Raw genomic sequence first — 22,468 nt, forward strand, 5'->3', positions numbered from 1 at the left:
GAGGCTCAGCGACTGTTGTTGCTGCTGAGTTAATAATGAAACAGTGTAATTTAATGCCACTGAAGTTGAAGGGAAGGCATTGCTGCACGGGAATAGTTGGAGGCAGACGGTGCTGTCGGGGTCCGTCTGTGGATGTAAAGACAGCCGGATGGAGAGGCGGGCTCTCCGTGAGCTCAGCGCGGTGGATTACTGGACTGGAGAGGCAGCCGAGGAGGGGATAGTTGAGGCCGCTGCTCCCGCGTCCTTACGTGTTGCATCCCCGGGTTCGGCCCCCGTTACTATGGGAGAGGGAGCCTGGTCTACCGGGACTGTGAGTTAAGGTGCTCAGGAGGCCGGTACCTATGTGCACCGCTGAGCGCAGCTGTGTGACGAGAGGAGGACCGGTTTCACACAAATCTTCATCCGAACCGGACAGGTTGATCTGCGGTTCGTGATTCATGGTGAGTTCACTTATAGTTTCCTCCAAAAGTATTGGAACAGTGAGGCCAATTCCTTTAGTTTTGCTGTAGACTGAAAACGTTTGGGTTTGACATTACGTGGAACATCACTGTTGCAATACTTTTGGAGTTATTCTGAATGCAATTTTGCAATTAGACAGGAAGTCCGATTTATTTGTCTTATTTCTGAAGTGATCATGAAAAGTTTGACTGAGACTGCCCGCATATGAACCGCAGAATAAGAGCGGAAGGGGAGAGAGGTCTGGGTGGTATTTATAAAAAAAAATGTCGGAGGCGGGGAAGTTGTGGTGTGGTGCTGCTCCTGAAACTATGCTGAATAAGCTTTTCTTGCGGTTTAGTATGGAAAGATGGTTAATATTATTTCCGCTGTGGTAGTACACTGTACCGCCAATTTAGCAGCAGCCAATCAGATTGTTCTGAAATTGTCCCTCCCAGTTCATATGATTATTAAATCGGATCATCTTCCGATATGTTGCATGAATGCATGCATTAACAAGAAAATGTTGTTTAGAATTTATATTCTGCTCATGTTCAGAGTTGTGCGTAAGTATAAAAAGTATAAAAAGTCAGCTTTACTCCAGATACATATTTTCAGTTTCTGTCAGCAGTTTAGCAGTTTGCTCTGTGTTTAATTCAATCTTTTCTTTTCAGGATGTGCAGACGATCAGATCTTTGTGACAGGCACTGTTGGTGTTGGACAGGATGTGACTCTGACTTGTGCCCGCCCGACAAATAAGTACAAATCAACCACCTTGTTCTGGATCAGACTTGTTGCTGGAAACTTGCCTGAATTCTTGGGAGGAACATTTTCCTTTGATTACGATGGTGTTAATAATACTCCTCACATTATAACTAAACAACAGCCTGGGACATTTGTCCTTCATATTAAAAAAGCTGAGCTTAGTGATACTGGGCTTTATTACTGTATAAATGTAGACCAACTAAACATGACATTATTGAAAGGAATATTTCTGAGGATTGAAGGTAAATAAAAGTCCGCAATCAAATGTTATCATCAGTTTATCTGTTTACATTCAACACCATTTATAACAGCAGGTTTCTATATTTCCAGAGTTTATAGCAAAGTTTTTTTGTATATATATGAATGTGCGTAACTGTAAAATATGTTCATCATTTGTATTTTCAATTCTCCAGGACCAGAACCTGACATCACAGCCATCATTCAAGACTTTCAATCTGATCCAGTCCGTCCAGGAGACTCTGTGACTCTCCAGTGTTCAGTCCTCTCTGACTCAGAGAGTAAAACCTGTCTAGAAGAACCCAGAGTATACTGGTTCAGAGCTGGATCAAATGAATCTCATCCCAGTTTTATTTATGCTCATGGAAACAGAGCTGATGAATGTGAAAATAGTCCTGAGGCTCGTTCTCCACAGAAATGTGTCTACAGCTTCTCTAAAAACATCAGCTCCTCTGATGCTGGGACTTATTACTGTGCTGTGGCCACATGTGGAGAGATTTTATTTGGGAATGGAACAAAACTGGAAATTGAAGGTAAATAATTTTTGGTGAAATTATCATATTTGTGTGTGTTTTTTTTATTAGGCGTTAAATAAAATCCATTTAGACTTACCATGTAAAATGTTTTCATGTAAAATCAACTCATATTACTGAAATTGTGAATTACTATTTCTTGATATTGCATCATTTCCTTATTTTCACAAAGATTCAGTTGTCAGCAGGTGTGATTTACAGAAGACCCATACAGTTATCGTTCTGCTGTGTGTTGTGTTGGCCATAAGTCTGGTTGTTACAGCCTTCCTCATTCTGACCATCAAGAATAAGTCATGTGATTGTTGTAATGGTAAGAGAAATCACTCAGACATCAGTCTATCAAAAAGTATTTGGCAAAAGCCATAACATGTTTGGATTTTTATTACAATTGTGTATAAGTCAGAATACTGGACTATTCATCACTGCTAATGTTTAACCATAAATGTGATAATTATTCATCATTCTTTTCTTTTTTATAATTAATATTTCTATAATAAAGCTGCCGCTGCTCTGCAAACATGTTCTGAAACAACCAGTGATGGTCATCAGGTAAGACATTTACAATGTCATAAGCCCATTTTGTCTGTTTTCTCCTTCTTATATTGACATTAATGATTTATTTCCTCAGAGATATGAGGACTTGTTGGTTTATTCTGCACCAACCAAGCAAACAACTGACAAAGCAGGGAAAAGGAACGCAAAGGCAGCGGAGGACAATTGTGTCTACACAAATGTCTTCTACTTACATAAAAAACAGAAATGAATTTGATAATTAATAATTTGGGACAGTCTATCACAGCTTTTTACATTTTGTTTAATTTTTGTGTATCTTTTTTTTCATTACATTCCTCAAAGAAGCTTGTGAAGATTAATCTTAATTGAGTCATAAAGACGATTTCCTATTCACCTTATCTGATCTGCATTTTGAAGGTTTGAATGATCCCCCTTTACCCACATCTATTATCAATGACATGACAAGGTGTTTACTGAGAGACATGAATATTTGTATACATGTTCTGCTTTTGTTTTATATGAACAAATATGCATCATGAAATTTATATTTTGCAAAGAATTGTGAGAAGACTGATGCAAAACTTCCTCCTATCGCTGTCTGTGCACATAATATACTGTACACTGTAAAACAAGCAAAGCTACAGACCTCTGTAGAGAGTTGGGGAGCAGTGTGAAGGTCCTGCTCAGCCTATAGAGAGGGGTTTTACTGGCTGTGGTAATCTGACCTAACAACAAAGTACACACACTCAGTGTACTCTGTCATTAAAAAAAAGTCTCTAATTTTTCTTGTGGAAAAATCCAGCGCTGCGTCTGTTTCACCATCCTGCAAAAAAGAATATATTTGCATGTTTTTAAATAGTTTAGAGATCAGGACTGTAACGTAATGAACTTATTTAATCAGTGTCATTAGCCTAAATGTGAAATGTGTACTTGATTATTCATCTTTCTACCATGAAAGCAGCAGATGTGTTATATTATTGAACAGAACTGCAATAAAAAATAAACATAACATTGTTTTATGTCATTTCTAATGTCATTATATTTCTCAGTTATCTATTCTGTATTCATACATCTTGATTTCACCCACATTTACCATAAAGTAATAAACATTATGTTACTTAAAAGTTATTTTATTTTAATTTACCTTCTGGATCTGACAAAGGAGATGGGAAAAAGTTGGAAAAACATTCATCACACACCTACATCAAGATCACTACAGCTAGACAGTGCAAACACGGCAACACATCGCTGTATATGAACTAGAAGCATAATTACCAGGTTGTTTGATTGATCCACTGTTGACTTGTCACATCCAACATTAGGAGAAGCTCCTGTTGCTCCTATTAACAAAAGCAAAACCTTCAGTGTGTTTAATTCTGTTGTATCAGTGACCTTTATGTCTCATTAAAAGACAGATATAAACAAAGCAAGTGTTTGTTCAAACTGATCAGATCTTGGTCTTAGTTGCACACTGCAGTTCACTTCAGACCAAGTCTACCAGAGGACTGAGCAGTCAGAAGTGAAGTGCTTTGCTAATGAGAAACTATTGTTTGTATCTGAATTAAATGTTGAATATAGAAAAAGGACACAATCATTATTCACACGATGAAAGAACATTCATCAACCAGTGGAAATTACTGCTACTGAGGAGAATTAATATAATTTAAAAAGAAATAAACTATAGTATAGCGAACTTAAACCTTTACAGGTTTACAATATTTCATTACTACAAAATGTGCCCTATGTCTTATTTTATTCTTGACACTTTTTAAAATTGTTATTATCACCAATATTGAAAAATCATCTAACCTCTGTGAGTGTGCTGTGTAAGACATATCAATATGATTTTAATGGTTTGTGGGTAACTGTGGCACAGGAGGATATTTTAGACTTTGGAATCACAAGAAGGATCAACTTATAGTTGTTTTGGCTCCGCATGTGAGATTTGTTGACAATAAGGAAAATACAGAAAATAACCCAAAAAAACGGCCTAATCCTTTCAACTCAGATTTAACATTGGTACAAGAAGTAGGTGACGATAAAAACAAAGTTTGATGGTCAAATGTGCACATCCAGTACATCATTCTGCACAGTGAAGGTCCAACATCCAAGTGAAGTGACATTCCATTGAGTGGAGAGGGACTGACTGACACTAAAGTAAAATATGGTGAACTTACCTTTGCAATTCTCACAAACTCTCCTCCCATTAATGTAGAACATGAGGACGGCAATGACAGTCACACAGCAGGCCAACAGTGCTCCAAGTACAAGAAGAACTGGATCCAACTTTGATCCTGGAATCACCTTTACCACTACAAACACATTTTTAAAAACTACAGTAAGTAAGTTTTAGCAACAGACAAAATTGGTACATTAAATTTCATAATATTCAGTTGCTGATAGCAACAATTACTGCCACATCAAGCTTTATTTCCAGCCTGTCTATGATAATGCATCTGATGCAGCTGGTTTTGTTCCATTTCAAGAGATTAACTTTTACTAAGCTCTCTAAATATAGATTTAATTAACTTGTGAATTGTTTTATGTATTTTTTTTAGCAACATTGGCTAAGGTGACCAACTTGGACCATTAAGTGTATGACATGTTCACGCATGCACCAAAGCTGTTTTCATCAGTATGGGGATTATTTAAACCTTTAGCACACCAACTGTGTGCACCTTTCAGCACCATGGACAGTGTCTCAGCATGGACATTACCTCAGCAAACTACCAAGGTAGTTGTCAGTGTGTACAAGTACAGGCTGCCAGTTAATAGCTGGACGTGGCACATTCTCTGCCTGCCAGCTTTTTTTTTTCTTAAACAAAACAAGGTACACATATCTGTGTGACCTTTAAATAATTGTTTAGTCATAAAACCTAATCTAAAAATAACTTACAGCCTCACAACACTATGCTGAGTTTACAAAGATTAAAATGAATTAATAACAAAAATTGAGAAACAGCCTTTAAAGAAAGCCACTTTTAAGAATACATGCATGAACTATATTATATTATATGAATATCATTTTTTCTTTCACCAAATGATAGTACATTACATTATAATAACATAAATCAACTGATTTACAATTGAAAAAGTTACTGCAGTTTTAGTGGTGATGTATGGGATGACGCACTAATGTCCACCTGGGACATCTGGTCTTTTTTAACAGCTTCCCACACTGGACGTGACATCAGTGTAAAATGGCCACTATTTGAATATGGTGTAGTTACATCCAGACCTCTAGACATCTTTTACCTCCTAAATGCTCTTGTTGGAGCAGTGACTTCAGTTTGCTGCTAACCAAGTTAGCCACTTCACCATCCAGCTGGAGCTAATGCCTGCATCCAAAATCACTGTCTGCTTATTATATAGTGCACTACATTTACATTGAGCTTTACATTGAACTTTATTTGAGTCTCTTATCTTATTTTTCTGTTCATTATTGAATAAACTATTTAGTTGTAAATAGAGTAGTTAATAATACAAAACGTTATCATTTTAAACTAAGGTGAAAACAACAAATAAAAAAAATAAAAATGCATCATTTAAATAAAACTGTAAATACATACTTATGTCCACCTTTGTCCCTTCTCCAAACAGGATTTGTCCACATGTGATCACAGCACAGTAATAAGTCCCAGTATCAGAGGAGTCCTGTATAGTTTTGGACAAACTGTAGACACAGCTCCTTTCCTCTTGTTCATCACTCCTGTTCCCGTGAATGTAAACGACACCTGGATGAAACCCTCCTGATCCAGCTCTGAACCAGTACACACTGCGTTCACCTGGACACTGATCTGTGTTTTCTGCTTTGTTCTTGGAGAGCAGTGCACACTGAAAAGTCAATGCGTCTCCCAGCTGGACTGATGCTGTCTCCGGACTTTGTTTCACATACTGTAGACTGATTTCTGCTGATTGTTGTCTGTGTGATTCAGTAAAATAAGATTAAAAAACCCAGCAAAAAGAATTCACAATACAACCTATGTGAATGACTTAAAAATGTAAATGATCACTGAAATAACAGAAAATTATTTTTACCGTTCACAGCCAAGAATGTGCCATTGATGAAATCCTGTGAAAACGCTGTTCCCTTTAGACAGAAATATACTGCTTCATCCACTTTGCTTACATTTCTGATGGTGAGAGAAAAGTGAGCACCCTCTTTTGTGATGTTGAAACGTGGCTCTTTAAATTCTTCACTGACTGTTATTTTTCCGTTGAGTCCAGAAGCGACTGTTTGGGGCATTTGTCCAAAAGGCTGTTTATACCAGTGAAATAATTTGTCATTCTCAGAGACTGTACAGTGAAAAGTAACATTGTCACCAAATTCAACCAGAGTCAAAGAGATCAGATGAGGAACCTCTGCAGCTTGAATCAGAGCTGAAGAAGAACAAAAGAGACTTACTTGACAACAGCACGAAAACAAGGAAAAACGTACATTTTACATGTCCTTGTCTCATATGAATTACTATCACAGTCTATTCACACTAGAAAAAGGTTTCTTGTACATAATAAGAATTGTACCTACACACTGCAGTAAGAAGAATCAAAGCAGTCAGTCGTACGATCATTGTGGTGCAGCTCTCGTGTCTTGCACAACTGATGTCTTTCCACCAGATGGAAGGTTTAGTCACAAGTTGTTCAAGGTTTGTAAAGTGGAAATCACGGTGATTGGCTGAAATGCGGAACATAAACTTTCCCTTAGACAAACCATTGATTTTTTTCTATTGATAAGAGATGTACATGTACATGTACATAATTGTTGTATTTGTGTTGTTTTCAAAGCATTTTCTTTATTCTAACAACCTGAACTATAAATAAGTTCAATTTATTTGTATAATCCCAATTTTTGTGTTTGTCTTAGATTAGCACAAACACAAAACCCTTTATATAACAAAAGTGTGTATATATTAAGATGGAGCTATGAAGCAAAGTTTTTACCACTATGTTTGTATATCTCAACTTATAAATATACACACAACACAGGCACATGTATGACTTGTGTAATTTTCTTTTAAACAAAGAATTATGTTTTCATTTTTTCTTACCAGAGCACATTGTGTTCTTCCTTGACATGTACTGTAACTCTTCCGTCAAAAAACATTGAAAAAACATCTATTAAACACTTTAAAACCTGCATTGCTTACAGCCATGTTTGCTAGCTAGCAGCCTAACCCTAACCCTAACCCTTCTTTCTGTAGCAATGTGTATCTAGCCACATTACCACCACAGAGTATAGAATAGGTAGTGAAACTATCAGCACCAATATACAGTATAGGATAACTTCAAACAAAAAACACACACACACACACACACACACACACGCACACGCACACGCACACGCACACACACACACAGGTGTTTTCATTTATTCCGGATGATTAGGCATCTGCTCAGATTCATCCTGGCAAATTTAAGACTATGCCGGGGTATACATGAGATCATCAGATTACTTGAACTAATTACAGTGGTAAAAGTGTGACAGATACAACAAAGCTAAACATAGAGTCATGTAGATGTCAATCAAACACCCTGTAGACACTGTTATGACCCGGCTCAAGTGGCCGCAATAAAACGGGGACACATCACGGCTGACGTCTAAAAAATAGTCTCAAATGAGCCACAGGGCACTGGGCCAAGTTGCCCTGAGTAACTGCAATAAGCCACAGCTCATTCACCTGCAAGGGAGAGAAAAATTAGACATAAACATGACGTCAAACATGAGTCCCCAAACAACAAAAAAAGTACACAACACAAAGAAGACCAAGGTCCTGTTTACATAACTGAGTGAGCAGAGGAAAGTAAGTGCCAGTGTACACCATAAATGGGCTTCTCCCAAACAAAACATACACCTCAAATGAAATGTTATAGCTCAGCTTTCTGGGATGTGGGTAAATGACTCAAGTTATCCACCTGACCCAGTGACTGAGAATCTTTTGGCTTAACACACATGACTACTCGTCTGCTAATTCAGCGGCCTTAAATTCAGTGGAGGGCTTCTGCTTAATAACATATGTGACAGTGTGAAGAAAGCTTGCCCTCTCTAATCAGCTGTATCTTAGATTCTTCCAGCTTCAAATTCATTCTCTCCATGCACTGATTTTTTTTCTAACTCAATCAATTCAAGACCCCCCCCCCCCTCACACACACACATACACAACAGATGACCTAATAAGGGCATCACAGACACCCACACAGATCTGTGAATCAGCTAGAGAAAGTGAAATCTCCTGTATGGGTGTACCATGGGCGTGCATGGCTCTTAATGGGAAGTTAGTTTAATAAGTGGAACTATTTACTGACCCACAACAACTGGGCCTGATGGATGCATGCAACAAAAACATGCCATGCTCACATAAAAGATAAAACCCCAATGATGTTTTAGATGCACTGATATATAGCTTGACAGCTAATGGGAAATAACACAGACATTTGGGTGAAGGTGCATTTTCTATTTTTTTTCAAGCTGTTTTGCTTTCAGTTTCTGCACTAAATTAGGCTAATCTCATCCTGAACCTGCAGTTTCTGTTGTTCTGTTTGTGTAATCTATGAATACCGCAATGAGCATATCAGCAATTTAATTTCAAACCTATATTGGTAGAAGTGGGATGTCCAAACCAGATTTAATATGGGGAAACAAGACATTTGAAATAACATTAACTACAGTGTAGTTGATAGCCCGCAGGTTTGAAGGACAGTTGCAGTGGAAAGCCAGAGGAAATACGGCCAAAACAACACAGAAAGTCAAGAGATATGAAAGTAAGTAAGTAAGTAAGTAAGGGGTAAGTTTAGAACATGTTTACTAAAAATAAGCAGTATAAAACTGTGAGGAGACAGCTACTCAAATTAATAAACACCTCTATATTTCTCATCCTACAGCAGTTTGTAGATACATGCTGCATGTCTGTCTTGAGAACAATCGAGCAAAGCCACATGCAACAGCTACACTGACAGAGAAAAGCTGTGGTGGGCCATTTCTCCGCCCCTTTGACCAACCACTGAGGCTGTTGACTCAGAATAGACATGACTGAGGGCTTCAACAGGAGTTGAAAACAGGAGAGAAAAGCTGCAAGAGGTTTCAGCAGGATACATTTTAAAATGAAATTATTGTTTGAAATGCTCATTTTATGAAAGAAAAATGCTTATAAATTGTGTTTTTGATGGTGCAATCACACGAAAACAAATAATAATCAGGCAAACTTAAGATAATGGTTCAAACTGAACTGGGTGGGAACAGTAAGCAAGTAGCATTCCCCTCTCTTGCAGCAACTACCAATGAAAACAACACCTTACGCTGAAAGCACAACCACAATGAGGCCTAACTTTCCACTTGTCACTTGTTGGCCTGTGTTCTGTTGCGTGTCATTTGCCAGCAGTACTATGAGGAAATGAAAAAGCAGAAAGTACAAAGCAGGACATAAAGTACATGAAAGTATTTACTGCAGGACTTTTTAAAATGACATTTTACAGTTGCTACTGTTCCTGTCCACCTTCTTGGACACAGCATCATGTCAGGGAACAGCTGGTTTAAATGTACAGTATGGTCATTTTCATACTTGCAGGAGGAAGAACAAGACTGTTAGAATCAACCACAAACAGAAATGCATCATCAGAGAGGTTTTGCTGCAGTTATGAGCCTTTACATTATCAATCTGTTCAGCTTCATTCATTCATTACACCTACGTACAAATAGGTGAAGGAAGCAAAGTGGAAGCCTGTGGAGTTGCACTTGACTACATTATAGTGTCAGGTGGTTCTGTCTCGTTATTGTGAATGTGCCCACCACTGTTCATGGTTGGTTATGGTTTGGTTATTTTATTTGTGATTTTTGTCTCCTCCCTCAGATAAAAGCATGCAGGTTAGTTGAGTCAGAAATTGTAAACTGCCTGCAGCTGAATTAGTTTCTTTGATCACACTGTGATACAGTTATGGTCTGCTCTCCTCCTTTCACCAGCCCCCTGACTACAGTCATCAGCTCTTCCTGCTGATGTGACTGACAGACACAGTGGGCGGGTCATCATTGATGTTGTGGAACATCTGGATTGGCTGGCTCCCACAATAATCATAAGATGGCTGCTCTATATTTGTCACTGTGGCAAATGGCTGAATGCATTTTGCTACAGACATTGTTGCAGCTTGTGAAAAGTTTATTGTAAGTGTTATCTTCTGTTTGTTGAGCCATCTGACTTTCACTAAAATACTGCAGTGATGCACAATGATCACTGTTTTATGTTTTAGTGCTAATTAAATGACAATATTCTCATAAAATTATCATCTCTTATAAAATGCATATATTGCACATGGAAATGGAAGTGTTAAGTATAATGTAGACATGTCTGCAGTATACTTAGATTAACATACAATGTTAATGTTCAGTTTCAATGCAGGAAGTAGTGTGCTGTTCAGGAAGTAAAATCTTCACCATTAAACATAATCTTGGGACTGCAGAATTTCTCAACACTGACTGTAGTGTCACCTGTAACTTCAGGCAATAGGTTATAACTTTGTGTTATTGAGTTGTACTGAGATTTGACAGCTTGTTAGGAATATGATGGCGTGTGACAGGAGTTACAGGTCAATAAGATGCAGAGGGAGAAAATAGTGTCGGAAGCAAACAGAGGTGACTGTAGGTCTAGACAGAAGTACCGTCAGATTGAGAGGCCTTTAACTAAATGAACTCCAATGAATTGGAATTATCCTTGAAATACACAGTATGTTACTGATTTGAACATTAACACTAAATGTGTCAATGGTAATTAATATGTTCATGAGCCGTTCATCTAGTCTAGCTGCACTATGTTGTTGCTCTACAGGATCCAACATTCGGTCAGTCAGTCCACCACTTTGGTCCTAATTGAAATGTTAAATACATTGCCGTGAAATTTGGTACAAGAAGGTTCCCACACGATGTGTGCTAATGAGTGTCTGATCCCAGCTTTTCATCAGAGACACCACCAGGCTTTTGAACAGATTTTTTTCTTTTTACAGTTTGGATTCGGTACATGTATTCATGCTCCTCAAAGTGTGAATTGTAATAACTTTGGTAAGCTATCACAGGTCAGATTTCAATTGTCCAATTTTGTTTGTCTGTACGAGAGAGAGAGAGAGAGAGAGAGAGAGAGAGAGAGAGAGAGAGAGAGAGAGAGAGAGAGAGAGAGAGAGAGAGAGAGAGAGAGATTTCATTTCGTTCCATTCCATTTTCATTCAAGTGAATGGGAGCCATATTTGAGACTGGTTAAACTGTTGATCACTTGTGTCAACACCCTGACTGTGATCCCATTCAAAAGAATGATGATTACTGGTCTCACACAAATCCAACTTCTCTCAGCAACTATCAAGTTAGCAAACACCTCTGTCTACTCCTGTAAATGTCCTTGCACCTCCCTTTATGAACAGCTGTGCAACTTTCTGAGACTTCAGACTGAGACTGAGGCAGGAAGAACAGCCACATTTGAATTCACACCTTATTTTTTAAAGCCCAACCACTACAATGCTAAACTTTCCATACACCCTTTGTTACTGTGCGTGTGTGTGTGTGTGTGTGTGTGTGTGTGTGTGTGTGTGTGTGTGTGTGTGTGTGTGTGTGTGTGCAAAACAGGACACAAAGAACATTAACATATTTATCTCATTCAGGGAATCCTTAATTTGACTTGAGGTCATTTTTTATGTCTCTTTTATGGGGGGATTGAATACTAGAGCAAAAGAGGGGGAAGGGGGTTAGGTTTGTTTATATAGGAGCCGGAAGGGGTGCAATTGGGGTGTGTTCCTGCTCCTGAAACTGTGCTTCACAAGCTTCGATTGATAATGAAATGAATGGATTGACGATAGAAAGAAATGCAGGTTACGTTAACCGTGTGAAAGGGGGTGGTCTCAGTTGGCCATTTGGCGGAAAACGATCATCCACCAGGGTACCCCCAAAATTGGCTTGCATGGTTCTGTCTGCTGAAGTTGCGGGAGTGGTGCCTGGGGGCAATGACATCCCGGTGTCACTCCAGGGACCAGTGCAGTCGATATCCCAGTGGCGGATGTCCCGGCTGAAGCAGAGTGCTGACAGCCCTCAGTGCCAGGAGCCTTGACTAGAGAAGGCTGCTGTGGCAACTTGAGCCGGATGTCCCTGATAAAAGCTGCCTGCTGTCGAACTAGGTGAGCCAAGGTTGGACTGGATTTTAGAGGTCAAACATGCTCAGAAATGATACGGATCACCTTGTGTGACTGTGCCCTAAGATTTAGTGAGCAGCTGGTTGAAGTCACTGTTCGAAGAAGTGACTGATTTTTAAAAAAAAAAAATAGATTCAGGGCTTTTGAGAAAACATTCTCTAATAAACATCCAAGCTGAATCCCCAGACCCTTCCCCCTAGCTCCACCACTGGATTGGCCTGACACTTGTTCATGGTATCATAGATATTTTCTGATTTGTAATAAGTATCATTGAATTTTTTCAGACACTGATTATTCACTTTTTCACAGTTTGTTAAAAAAAAAATTAAACGAGCACAGTAATTGAAGAGTTCAATTTGATAATTCAAAACAAACAGTTATTAGTTTATCATGAAAGTGACTAGATGAATGGGGAACAATAAGAGGTGAAATATGCTTCACAAAAACCAGGATAAGACCAATGTGACAGGAAGTGCACTTTGAGTCTAGATTCTTTGATAACCAATCACAAACTTTTCTCAGTGTGACATACAGACCGTGGCCACGTCACATCCCCTCCTTTATTCACTGAAAAACCAACAAGGTTTCTAACAAGAGACAAAGTCAAGATGATCGTGTTGTGGGTAACACTGCTTGTTCTTCATCAAGGATGTAAGTACCATCTAATTCTGTGTATTCTGTGTACATTTAAGAACTTTTATGTCAACAGCATGTTTGGAGGTTGATATGTCATCTTTCTTCATAATGCATTTTCTACATCATACAATAATTGTTATTTACAATGTCATGTGTTCTATATTTTTCATTGAATTCAGATGCGCTGATTCCAGTGATCACAGTTCAACTTGGTGAAGCTGCAAACTTCACATGTGCTTTCTCTGATGATGAGCACAGCAGTAAAGAACTCTACTGGTACAAGCAGAGTGCTGGTGATACTCTGAAATTAATTGTGAAACTGATTAAAACTGCAACACCTAAGTATGGACCAGATTTTTCTTCCTCAAGATTGGACGTACATAGAGGTAAGAATTTTATTAACCTGACCATTTTGAGGACAATCCAAGAAGATGAGGGAATGTACTACTGTGGAGTCACGGAGTGGACTGACACTGAATGGAGCGGTACATATTTGTCAGTAAAAGGTAATGTGATCTATTTTAACTTAGCTTGCAAGTGTCACTAAATTTCACAATTTCACAGCAAAAACTGTATATATACTTAAATACCAGTTTTCAAAATGTGTGTGAAGGTCTTACATTTTTAACATAGTTTTACATTACACAGGAAACAGTGAAAGGACATCAAACTATACTGTTGTTCAGCGGCCAACAGTATCTGATCCAGTCCATCCAGGAGACTCTGTGACTCTCCAGTGTTCAGTCCTCTCTGACTCTGGGAACAAGACGTGTTCAGGAGGACACAGTGTTTACTGGTTCAGAACCGGATTAGATGGATCTCACCCAGACTTCATCTACACTGATGGAAGTAGCCCTGATGAATGCAGAAAGAAATCTGACATGAATTTGTCTCCAAAGAGCTGTGACTATCACTTCTCTAAAAACATCAGCTCCTCTGATGCTGGGACTTATTACTGTGCTGTGGCCACATGTGGAAAGATATTATTTGGAAATGGAACTAAACTGGAACTTGGTATGATTTGGTGTTCAATAATGAAAATAATACTCAAATGATGTTGATAAAATGATGACTGATAAGTATCTTTGAGAAACATTGACAAGTCTTTCTTGTCTTGTTTTCTAGTGCAAACAACACATTCACTATTTATTGGAATAGTGATATTAACAATCTGCTTGACCGTTTCTGTTGTTGCAAATATCGTCTTCATCTGCAACCAGAGTCTTAAAGTATGTGAACAATGTAAAGGTAAGTGTTATAACTAACTACATTTTTACATTGAAAACATGTTCTGATGTATGACATATCCATTTAATATGCTTTTTATGTACAAGTTTGGAAAAATCTTTACAGAGTGGATTATAAGGTAAAATCATATCATCATCATCATCATAGTCATATTGTTGTCATATTATTATTTAAGTATTTGGCAAAAAATTAAACATAATTAGAATTATATTAGAATTGTGCTTCAGTCAGATTACTGGACCATTCATTACTGGTTTAGTAAAACCACTGAAATCATTGTTTATTGTCTGTTTTTAATTCTAATTATTATTTTTATATTAAAGCTGCTGCTGCTCTGCAAACATATATTGAAACAACCAGTGATGGTCAACAGGTAAGACATTTAAAGAGAAGATGCACATTTTGTCTGTTTTCTCCTTCTTATATTGACATTAATGATTTATTTCCTCAGATATATGAGGACTTGTTGGTTTATTCTGCACCAACCAAGCAAACAACTGACAAAGCAGGGAAAAGGAACGCAAAGGCAGCGGAGGACAATTGTGTCTACACAAATGTCTTCTACTTACTTAAAAAACAGAAATAAATCATCACGATGGAAGAAATCACATTGAATGATAAAACATTTTGGGACAGTTTAAAACATTCTTTTCATTTTTGTGGATTTTTTGATCAAAAAAGCTTGTATGAAACCTAAATCGTCTTTTTAAAAGATTAATCTGAAAAAATGAGTCATGATTTCCTGTTCACCTGCTTCATCTGATCGGCATTTTTTCAGGGTTTGAATGACCCCCCTTTACCCACATCTATTATTCATGTAATTTCAAGGTATTATAGTAAAATACATCAATGTTTCTATACATATTTTGCTTTTGTTGAACATAACATATATGCATCATGAAATTTATATTTTGCAAAGAATTTTGAGTAGACTGATGCAAAACTTCCTCCTATTTACTTTTCTTTTTAACTATGGCAGCAGCTTGTCGCACTTGGAGTCCAAGACAAATTTCCCTTCGAGGACAATAAAGTATATATCTATCATCTATCTATCTATTGCTGTCTGTGCACATAATATACTATACACTGTAAAACAAGCTACGGACCTCTGCAGAGAGTTGGGGAGCAGAGTAAAGGTCCGGCTCTTCCTATAGAGAGGGTTTTACTGGCTGTGGTAATCTGATCTAACATCAGAGTACACACAGTCCTGTTTGTACTCTCTCCTCTTTTTATTTCCCCTCTTCACTTTTCTTGTGGAGAAATCCAGCGCTGCATAGTTCACTGCCTCTGCTTCACCATCCTGCAAAAATATATATTTGTATATTTAGAGATTAGAACTGTAACATTACCTGAACAATGAAGTGACTTTCTTTGGTAGCTTATTTTAATGAGTGTCATTAGCCTAAATGTGAAAATTGTACTTGATTATTAATCTTCATTAAAGCAGCAGATTTAAAAAAACAAACGTATCATTGTTTTGTGTAATTTCTATTTTCACTGTAATTAGAATATAATTGTCAGTGATTTCTTGTGTATTCATACATGTTTACCCTAAAGTGACACCATTAAGTTACTTAACAGTGAGTTTATTTTATTTTACTTTGTACCTTCTGGATCTGACAAAGGAAATGGGGAAAAGTTGGAAAAATGTTCATCACACACCTACATCAAGATCACTACAGCTAGTCAGTGCAAACAGGGCAACACATCGCTGTATATTAATGAGCATAATTACCAGGTTGTTTGATTGATCCACTGTTGACTTGTCACATCGAAAACTATGAGAAGTTCCTGTTTCTCCTGTTAAAAGATAAAAGAGAAACCTTCAGTGTGTTTAATGCTGTTGTTTTAATGAGCTTTGTCTCTCACTAAAAGATAGAAATAAATGAAGCAAGTCTGTTCACTGTGATCAGTTCTTGGCCTTAGTTGCACACTTGTCCCTGCAGTTCACTTCAGTCTTTTACCTGCCTCAGACCAAGTCTACCAGAGGAATCAGAGGTGAGGTCCTTTTCTCACCGGAAACTATAGTTTGTAATTTCATATAACATCTGAAATTAAATATTCTATATACAGAAAGGACATTATTCATATCATGAAAGAACATTCATCAGCCAGTGGAAGTTACTGCTACTTAAGGGGGAAAAATGTGCCCAATGACTTATTTCATTCTTTTTTCTTCTTCTCTTCTTCTATTCTTATTCTGAAACTTGTGATATTAACCGACATTGAAAAAAAGACAGCTCTAATTAGCTGCCTTTTCTGAATAAGATACATCAGACTGGATTCACAGTAGTAGGAATAATACATGCTTGGTTTGGCTGTGCACAAGAGATTTGTTGACAACAAAAAAATTTCCCTCTTCAGCAGATGAATAAGAAAACAAAGTTTGAGAGTAATATCTTCACATCTTGTACATCATTCTGCACAGTGAAGGTCCAACATCCAAGTGAAGTAACATTACATTAAGCGGAATGAAACCAAAAGTAAAATATGGTGAATTTACCTTTGCAATTCTCACAAACTCTCCTCCCATTAATGTAGAACATGAGGACGGTAATCACAGTCACACAACAGGCCAACAGTGCTCCAAGTACAAGAAGAACTGGATCCAACTTTGATCCTGGAATGATAAAAAAAATCCGAAGACACATTATTAAATAGTGGACTGTCGCGAGTCAACATTTACTACTACAAACACATTTGAAAAACTAAAGTGATTACATTTTGGCAACAGGCAAAATTGGTACGTTGTAGTTGTTGCTTAAAGCCAGGCTCAGTCTATAAGAATTGTATAATCCTACCCTAGTTTGACATTAAATTGCATCATAGGGAACAAATCCTAATGAAATTGCTGTAGTCTGAACCCATCTTAACAAAGAACACCATCTACCATGCTTACCATCACATTATTTAACCAAATTAAAGACTTGGCACCTGCACTGGAAACACTGTCATGTTAGGATATGAAATGTGAAGTTTGTAAGTAACATTAACATCAACTAGTAAACTACTAACGTTTTCTGATGGTGAGTCAATTCATTCACTTGTGCAAATGTTAAACAGTAACCAACATTATGGTTTCATGATCAACCTGCATCAATGATAACAGAGGAGCATGTTGTGTGCAGACAATGCTGTCTCTAACTCTTTCTATCAGAGTGAAAGTGACAGTTTAACAATCAAAGCAGCAGGATTAAAATCAGTTTTATGACATCTTCTGATTGAATGTGGTTAACTAATGTTGGCAGCTTTATTTCCAGCCTGTTCACATTAATGCATCTGATGAAGCTGGTTTTGTTCAATATCTTCGGAAAGATCCATGATTAACTTTCACACAGCTCTGTAAGTACAAATTTCATTTGCTTGCAAGCTGTTTATATATTTTTCACAGCAAAATTGGTGAAGGTGACCATATTTCCAAACTCCCAAAACTGGGACCCTTCAGTGTATGACACATTTACACATGCACCATAGCTGTTTTCATCAGGATGTGGGATTATTTATTTTTAGCCTTTAGCACACCAAGGGCAGCTTTCAGCACCATGGACAGCAGCTCAACATTAAAAAATATGTTTTGTTTCCCAAAATCTACCAAAGTATTTGTCAGTGTGCACGAGCACAGCCTGCCGTCTAAATAGCTGAATGTAACCCATTCTCTGCCAGATTTTTTTTTAAAAAAACAAAACATGGTACAAATCTCTTCGTGACCTATAAATAATTTTATAGTCATAAAATATTATGCTTTTAGCCTATGATGCTCTATACATTATACATTATATTTATTGAAACACATAAAGACTGATCAGTATTAAATCAGTGGTGCATTGCTGACATTTTTGTACTGGGTTGGATAATACGATAAACGTCAGTATAAGTACTGAAAACTGGGACAATTTGGTAGTGAATGTTGAAAAATCAGGACATTTTGTAGAGATATTTGTCAGGACTCATGAAACCCAGCTATAGACCGTAATGATACTGGGCAAACTGGGACGATCCTTGACAAACTGGGACGTCTATTCACCGTAACATTGGCAGAGCTAACAGGCTGCGCTAACAGTGTGTCAGTGGCATTGCATTAGTAGCAGTTAGGATGGAGGAGTTCTTAACCATCCTGTGAAAACTTTAACTGTGGTCCCAAATACTTATTGACAACTTCTCACCCTCAGCAGAAAATGACCACCATTTGGTTAAAATGTACATACACCAATATGGTGTATGTACATTTTAACTTTTATCAGATTTGTTTACAAAGACATCATTTATTTCCTAAATGCTCTTGTTTGAACAGTATCTTCAGTTAACTGCTAACCAAGTCTATGACGTGTACGCTACTTTCTGCAAACAATCCCACAAATAAATATTCCACATTTTATAGATATGAAAACTATGGTTATGTAATTTAAATCTGATGTTGACAACAAATGAAAATAATTAGTTAATGTCTCCAATCTTATTTTGCTATTCATTAGTGAGTTAACTATTTAGTGTCAGTTAAATAGGGAGTAGTGAATAAAGGTAATAATTATGGTCACAGCCCATGTTTTTCCGAATCCAACATAATTATAGTAACTGTTAAATTTATGTTGGCATAGCCTAACTGTTGAGAACTTTACTTTTTCCATGTATGTTTTCTAGAGTATTTATAATGTTTAGTTACATTTTGGGTGAAAAACACCTCACAGATGAAGTGAGACACATATGTTTTTATGTACCTCCAAAATGTATTTATAAAGTATTTATTATGAAAGAATTGATTCACTTTTCAACATTTCTGTATGTCAAATGCTTAAGGTGTCAATGAAAACTAAGGATAAACCTTACATTTTGGTGATAACTATTGTCATCATGGTTTTATCAATACCAAGTTACCATCTTAAACTTCTATTTTAACTGAGTTTAATACATATGCAAAATCCACCCATGATTTAAATAAAATTGTAAATACATACTTGTGTCGACTTTAGTTCCTTCACCAAACAGGATCTGTCCACATGTGACCACAGCACAGTGGTAAGTCCCAGTATCAGAGGAGTCCTGTATAGTTTTGGACAGACTGTAGACACAGCTCCTTTCCTCTCCTTCATCACTCCTGTTCCCGCGAATGTAAATGACACCTGGATGAAATCCTCCTGATCCAGCTCTGAACCAGTACACACTGCATTCACCTGGACACTGATCTGTGTTTTCTGCTTTGTTCTTGGAGAGCAGTGAACACTGAAAAGTCAATGCATCTCCCAGCTGGACTGATGCCGTCTCCGGACTTTGTTTCACATAGACTGATTTCTGCTGGTTGTTGTCTGTGTGATTCAGTAATAAGATGAGACGTAACAAAAATAATTCACAATCTAAATTATCTGAATATTTTAAAGAAGTAATTGATCATTGACATAGAGCAAAAATTATACTTACCATTTACAGTCAATAATCTGCCGTAGATGAATGTTTGTGAAAACACTGGTCCATTTAGACAAAAGTATGTTGCTTCATCCTCTTTTCTTACATTTCTGATGGTGACAGAAAAGTGAGCATCCTTTTTTGCGACTGTAAAACGTGAATCATTAAAGTGTTCACTGACTTTTATCTTGCCAAAGATTACAGCAGCAATTGTTTGACCCATTTGTCCAAAAGGCTGTTTATACCAGTGGAATAATTTGTCATTCTCAGAGACTGGACAGTGAAAAGTAACATTGTCACCAACTTCAACCACAGTCAAAGAGATCAGATGAGGAACCTCTGCAGCTTGAATCAGAGCTGAAGAAGAATAAAAGAGACTTACTAGACAACAGCACGAAAACAAGGAAAAATGTGAATTGTTACATGTCATGTCTCATATGTTCGAACAAGCAAAAGGTTTCCTATATCTGATAAGAATTGTACTTACACACTGCAGTAAGAAGAATCAAAGCAGTCAGTTGTTCGATCATTGTGGTACAGCACTCTTGTCTTGCACAACTGATGTCTTCCCACCAGATGGAAGGTGTAGTCACAAGTTGTTCAAGGTTTATATAGTGGAAATCATTGTGATTGGCTGAAATGCAGAACACGAACTTCCCCTTAGACAAACCAGTGATCTATTTTCTTGATAAGAGATGTATATGTACATTATTGTTGTGTTTGTGTTGTTTTCAAAGCATTTTCTTTATTGTGACCACTTGAACTAAATTAAGTTCAATATCTTTGTATAATTACAGTTTTTGTGTTTATCTCGCACAAACACAGACGCTTTTATCTAACAAATGTGCATGTTTTTAAAGATAGAACTATAAAGTAATCTTTTAGTACTAGTTTGTATATCTCCACCTATAAATACAAACGACAGGCACGAGGATGACCTTTGTAATTTTCTAAAAAATAAAGAATCTTATTTTCATTACTTATTAATCAGAACACATTTCATGCTTCCTTGAGACGTACTGTTACTCTTTCCTCATTAAATATTTGACAAAACTCTCACTTAATACTTTCTACCATTCATTGCTTGCAGCCATGTTTGTTAGCTAGCAGTGATCTTCCTGTTGCAATGCTGCTCTGGACCCAGTTGCAAGAAGGGGAAGCGAGGCAGAGGTACAAAGTCCAGTAAGGCAAGTTCTTTAATCCAAGAGGAGGCAGGTGGTCATACACGAAAATGCTAGCAGGAATCAGGCAAACAAACAGGCAAGGAGCAGGCAGAAAATCTGAGGCCAAAAAACAAACCAGTCTTACACAAAGAAACAAACAGGAAGAACGTGAGAAAGCAAGTACACAGGGTAACAAAGACAATCTGGCAAGGAAGACATGGTGGGGCAGGGTTATATGGGAGGCAAGACACAGGTGAAACAAATAGATAATCAACTAAGGCGGGAAAAAGAACAAAGAGGGGAAGTAAAACTGACAGCACAGGGGAAGACTAGACTTTCAAAATAAAACAGGAAGTGTACAACACAACATAAAATACAGAGTCTGACACTTTCTGCAATCTTACATATTTTAAATGGGTTTAATACATATGCAAAATCTATTCAGGATTTAGATCAAAGTGTAAATACCTACCTAGGTATTTAGTTCCTTCACTAAACAGGATCTGTCCACACGTGATTACAGCACAGTAGTAAGTCCCAGTATCAGAGGAGTCCCGTATAGTTTTGGACAGACCGTAGATACAGCTCCTTTCCTCTCGTTGTTTATGTCCCTGTGTTGTTTTATCTATTTATGTACAGCACTTTGTTTCAGCTGTGGTTGTTTTAAAGTGCTATATAAATAAAGTTGAGTTGAGTTGAGTATAAATATACACATGACAGGCACGAGGATGACCTTTGCATGTTCTAAAAAAATAAAGGATCTTATTTTCATTGCTTATTAATCAGAACACATTTCATGCTTCCTTGAGACGTACTGTTACTCTTTCCTCATTAAATATTTGACAAAACTCTCACTTAATACTTACTACCAAGCATTGCTTGCAGCCATGTTTGTTAGCTAGCAGTGATCTTCCTGTAGCAATGCTGTCTTTATAGCCACATTACCACAGAGCGTAGAATAGTGTGAAATAGGCAACACAAATATGTAGGTGTGCCTCAAGTGAAGCTAGAAATAGCGAACATGTAACTGTAGCTTGGAAAGTTATTCACATGCACACAGGGGTTTTCAGTTATTTTGGCTGATTAGGCTTCTGCTGAGGTTCACCCAAGCAAAGTAAAAACTATGACGTAATGTACATGAGGACACTGGATTACTTGGTCTAATTACAAAGACAAAGGCGTAAGAGATAATAAAGCTAACTATAGAGTCATGTAGACATCAATCAAACAGCCTGTAGATGCCCACACAGATCTGAGAATCAGCCAGAATAAGTGAAATCATCTGTGTGGGTGTACCATGGATGTGCAGAGCTCTTAATGTGACGTTAGTTTAATAATTGGAACTATTTACTTACCAATAAGAACTGGGCCTGATGGATACAT

The 22,468-nt window shown here is 37.4% G+C and overlaps 4 protein-coding genes across 4 annotated transcripts; 2 read left to right on the forward strand and 2 right to left on the reverse strand.

Annotated features, from left to right (window-relative positions):
* The first annotated feature begins 374 nt into the window (after positions 1–374).
* Positions 375–3,441, forward strand: LOC128363330 (T-cell surface glycoprotein CD8 beta chain-like). The gene is made up of 5 exons (XM_053324294.1): positions 375–440; positions 1,110–1,970; positions 2,143–2,280; positions 2,470–2,519; positions 2,599–3,441. Exons 2-5 carry the CDS (start codon positions 1,583–1,585, stop codon positions 2,731–2,733), a joined length of 711 nt encoding a protein of 236 aa, XP_053180269.1. The 5' UTR covers positions 375–440; positions 1,110–1,582; the 3' UTR covers positions 2,734–3,441.
* LOC128362800 (uncharacterized) lies at positions 3,299–8,814 on the reverse strand. The gene is made up of 6 exons (XM_053323652.1): positions 8,787–8,814; positions 6,497–6,887; positions 6,053–6,384; positions 4,661–4,795; positions 3,628–3,636; positions 3,299–3,306 (listed from the first exon to the last, which is right to left on the reverse strand). Exons 1-6 carry the CDS (start codon positions 8,812–8,814, stop codon positions 3,299–3,301), a joined length of 903 nt encoding a protein of 300 aa, XP_053179627.1.
* A 4,435-nt stretch (positions 8,815–13,249) lies between these two features.
* On the forward strand, positions 13,250–15,111 carry LOC128362801 (uncharacterized). The gene is made up of 6 exons (XM_053323653.1): positions 13,250–13,292; positions 13,457–13,783; positions 13,926–14,291; positions 14,403–14,525; positions 14,849–14,898; positions 14,977–15,111. The coding sequence occupies exons 1-6, from the start codon at positions 13,250–13,252 to the stop codon at positions 15,109–15,111; spliced, it is 1,044 nt and encodes a 347-aa protein (XP_053179628.1).
* A 576-nt stretch (positions 15,112–15,687) lies between these two features.
* Positions 15,688–22,468, reverse strand: LOC128362802 (uncharacterized). Its single transcript, XM_053323654.1, has 7 exons — positions 22,441–22,468; positions 19,938–20,303; positions 19,478–19,825; positions 17,029–17,145; positions 16,261–16,325; positions 16,133–16,141; positions 15,688–15,825 (listed from the first exon to the last, which is right to left on the reverse strand). The coding sequence occupies exons 1-7, from the start codon at positions 22,466–22,468 to the stop codon at positions 15,688–15,690; spliced, it is 1,071 nt and encodes a 356-aa protein (XP_053179629.1).

Source organism: Scomber japonicus, chromosome 8 (assembly GCF_027409825.1).
Source record: "Scomber japonicus isolate fScoJap1 chromosome 8, fScoJap1.pri, whole genome shotgun sequence".
NCBI classification, from domain to species: domain Eukaryota; kingdom Metazoa; phylum Chordata; class Actinopteri; order Scombriformes; family Scombridae; genus Scomber; species Scomber japonicus.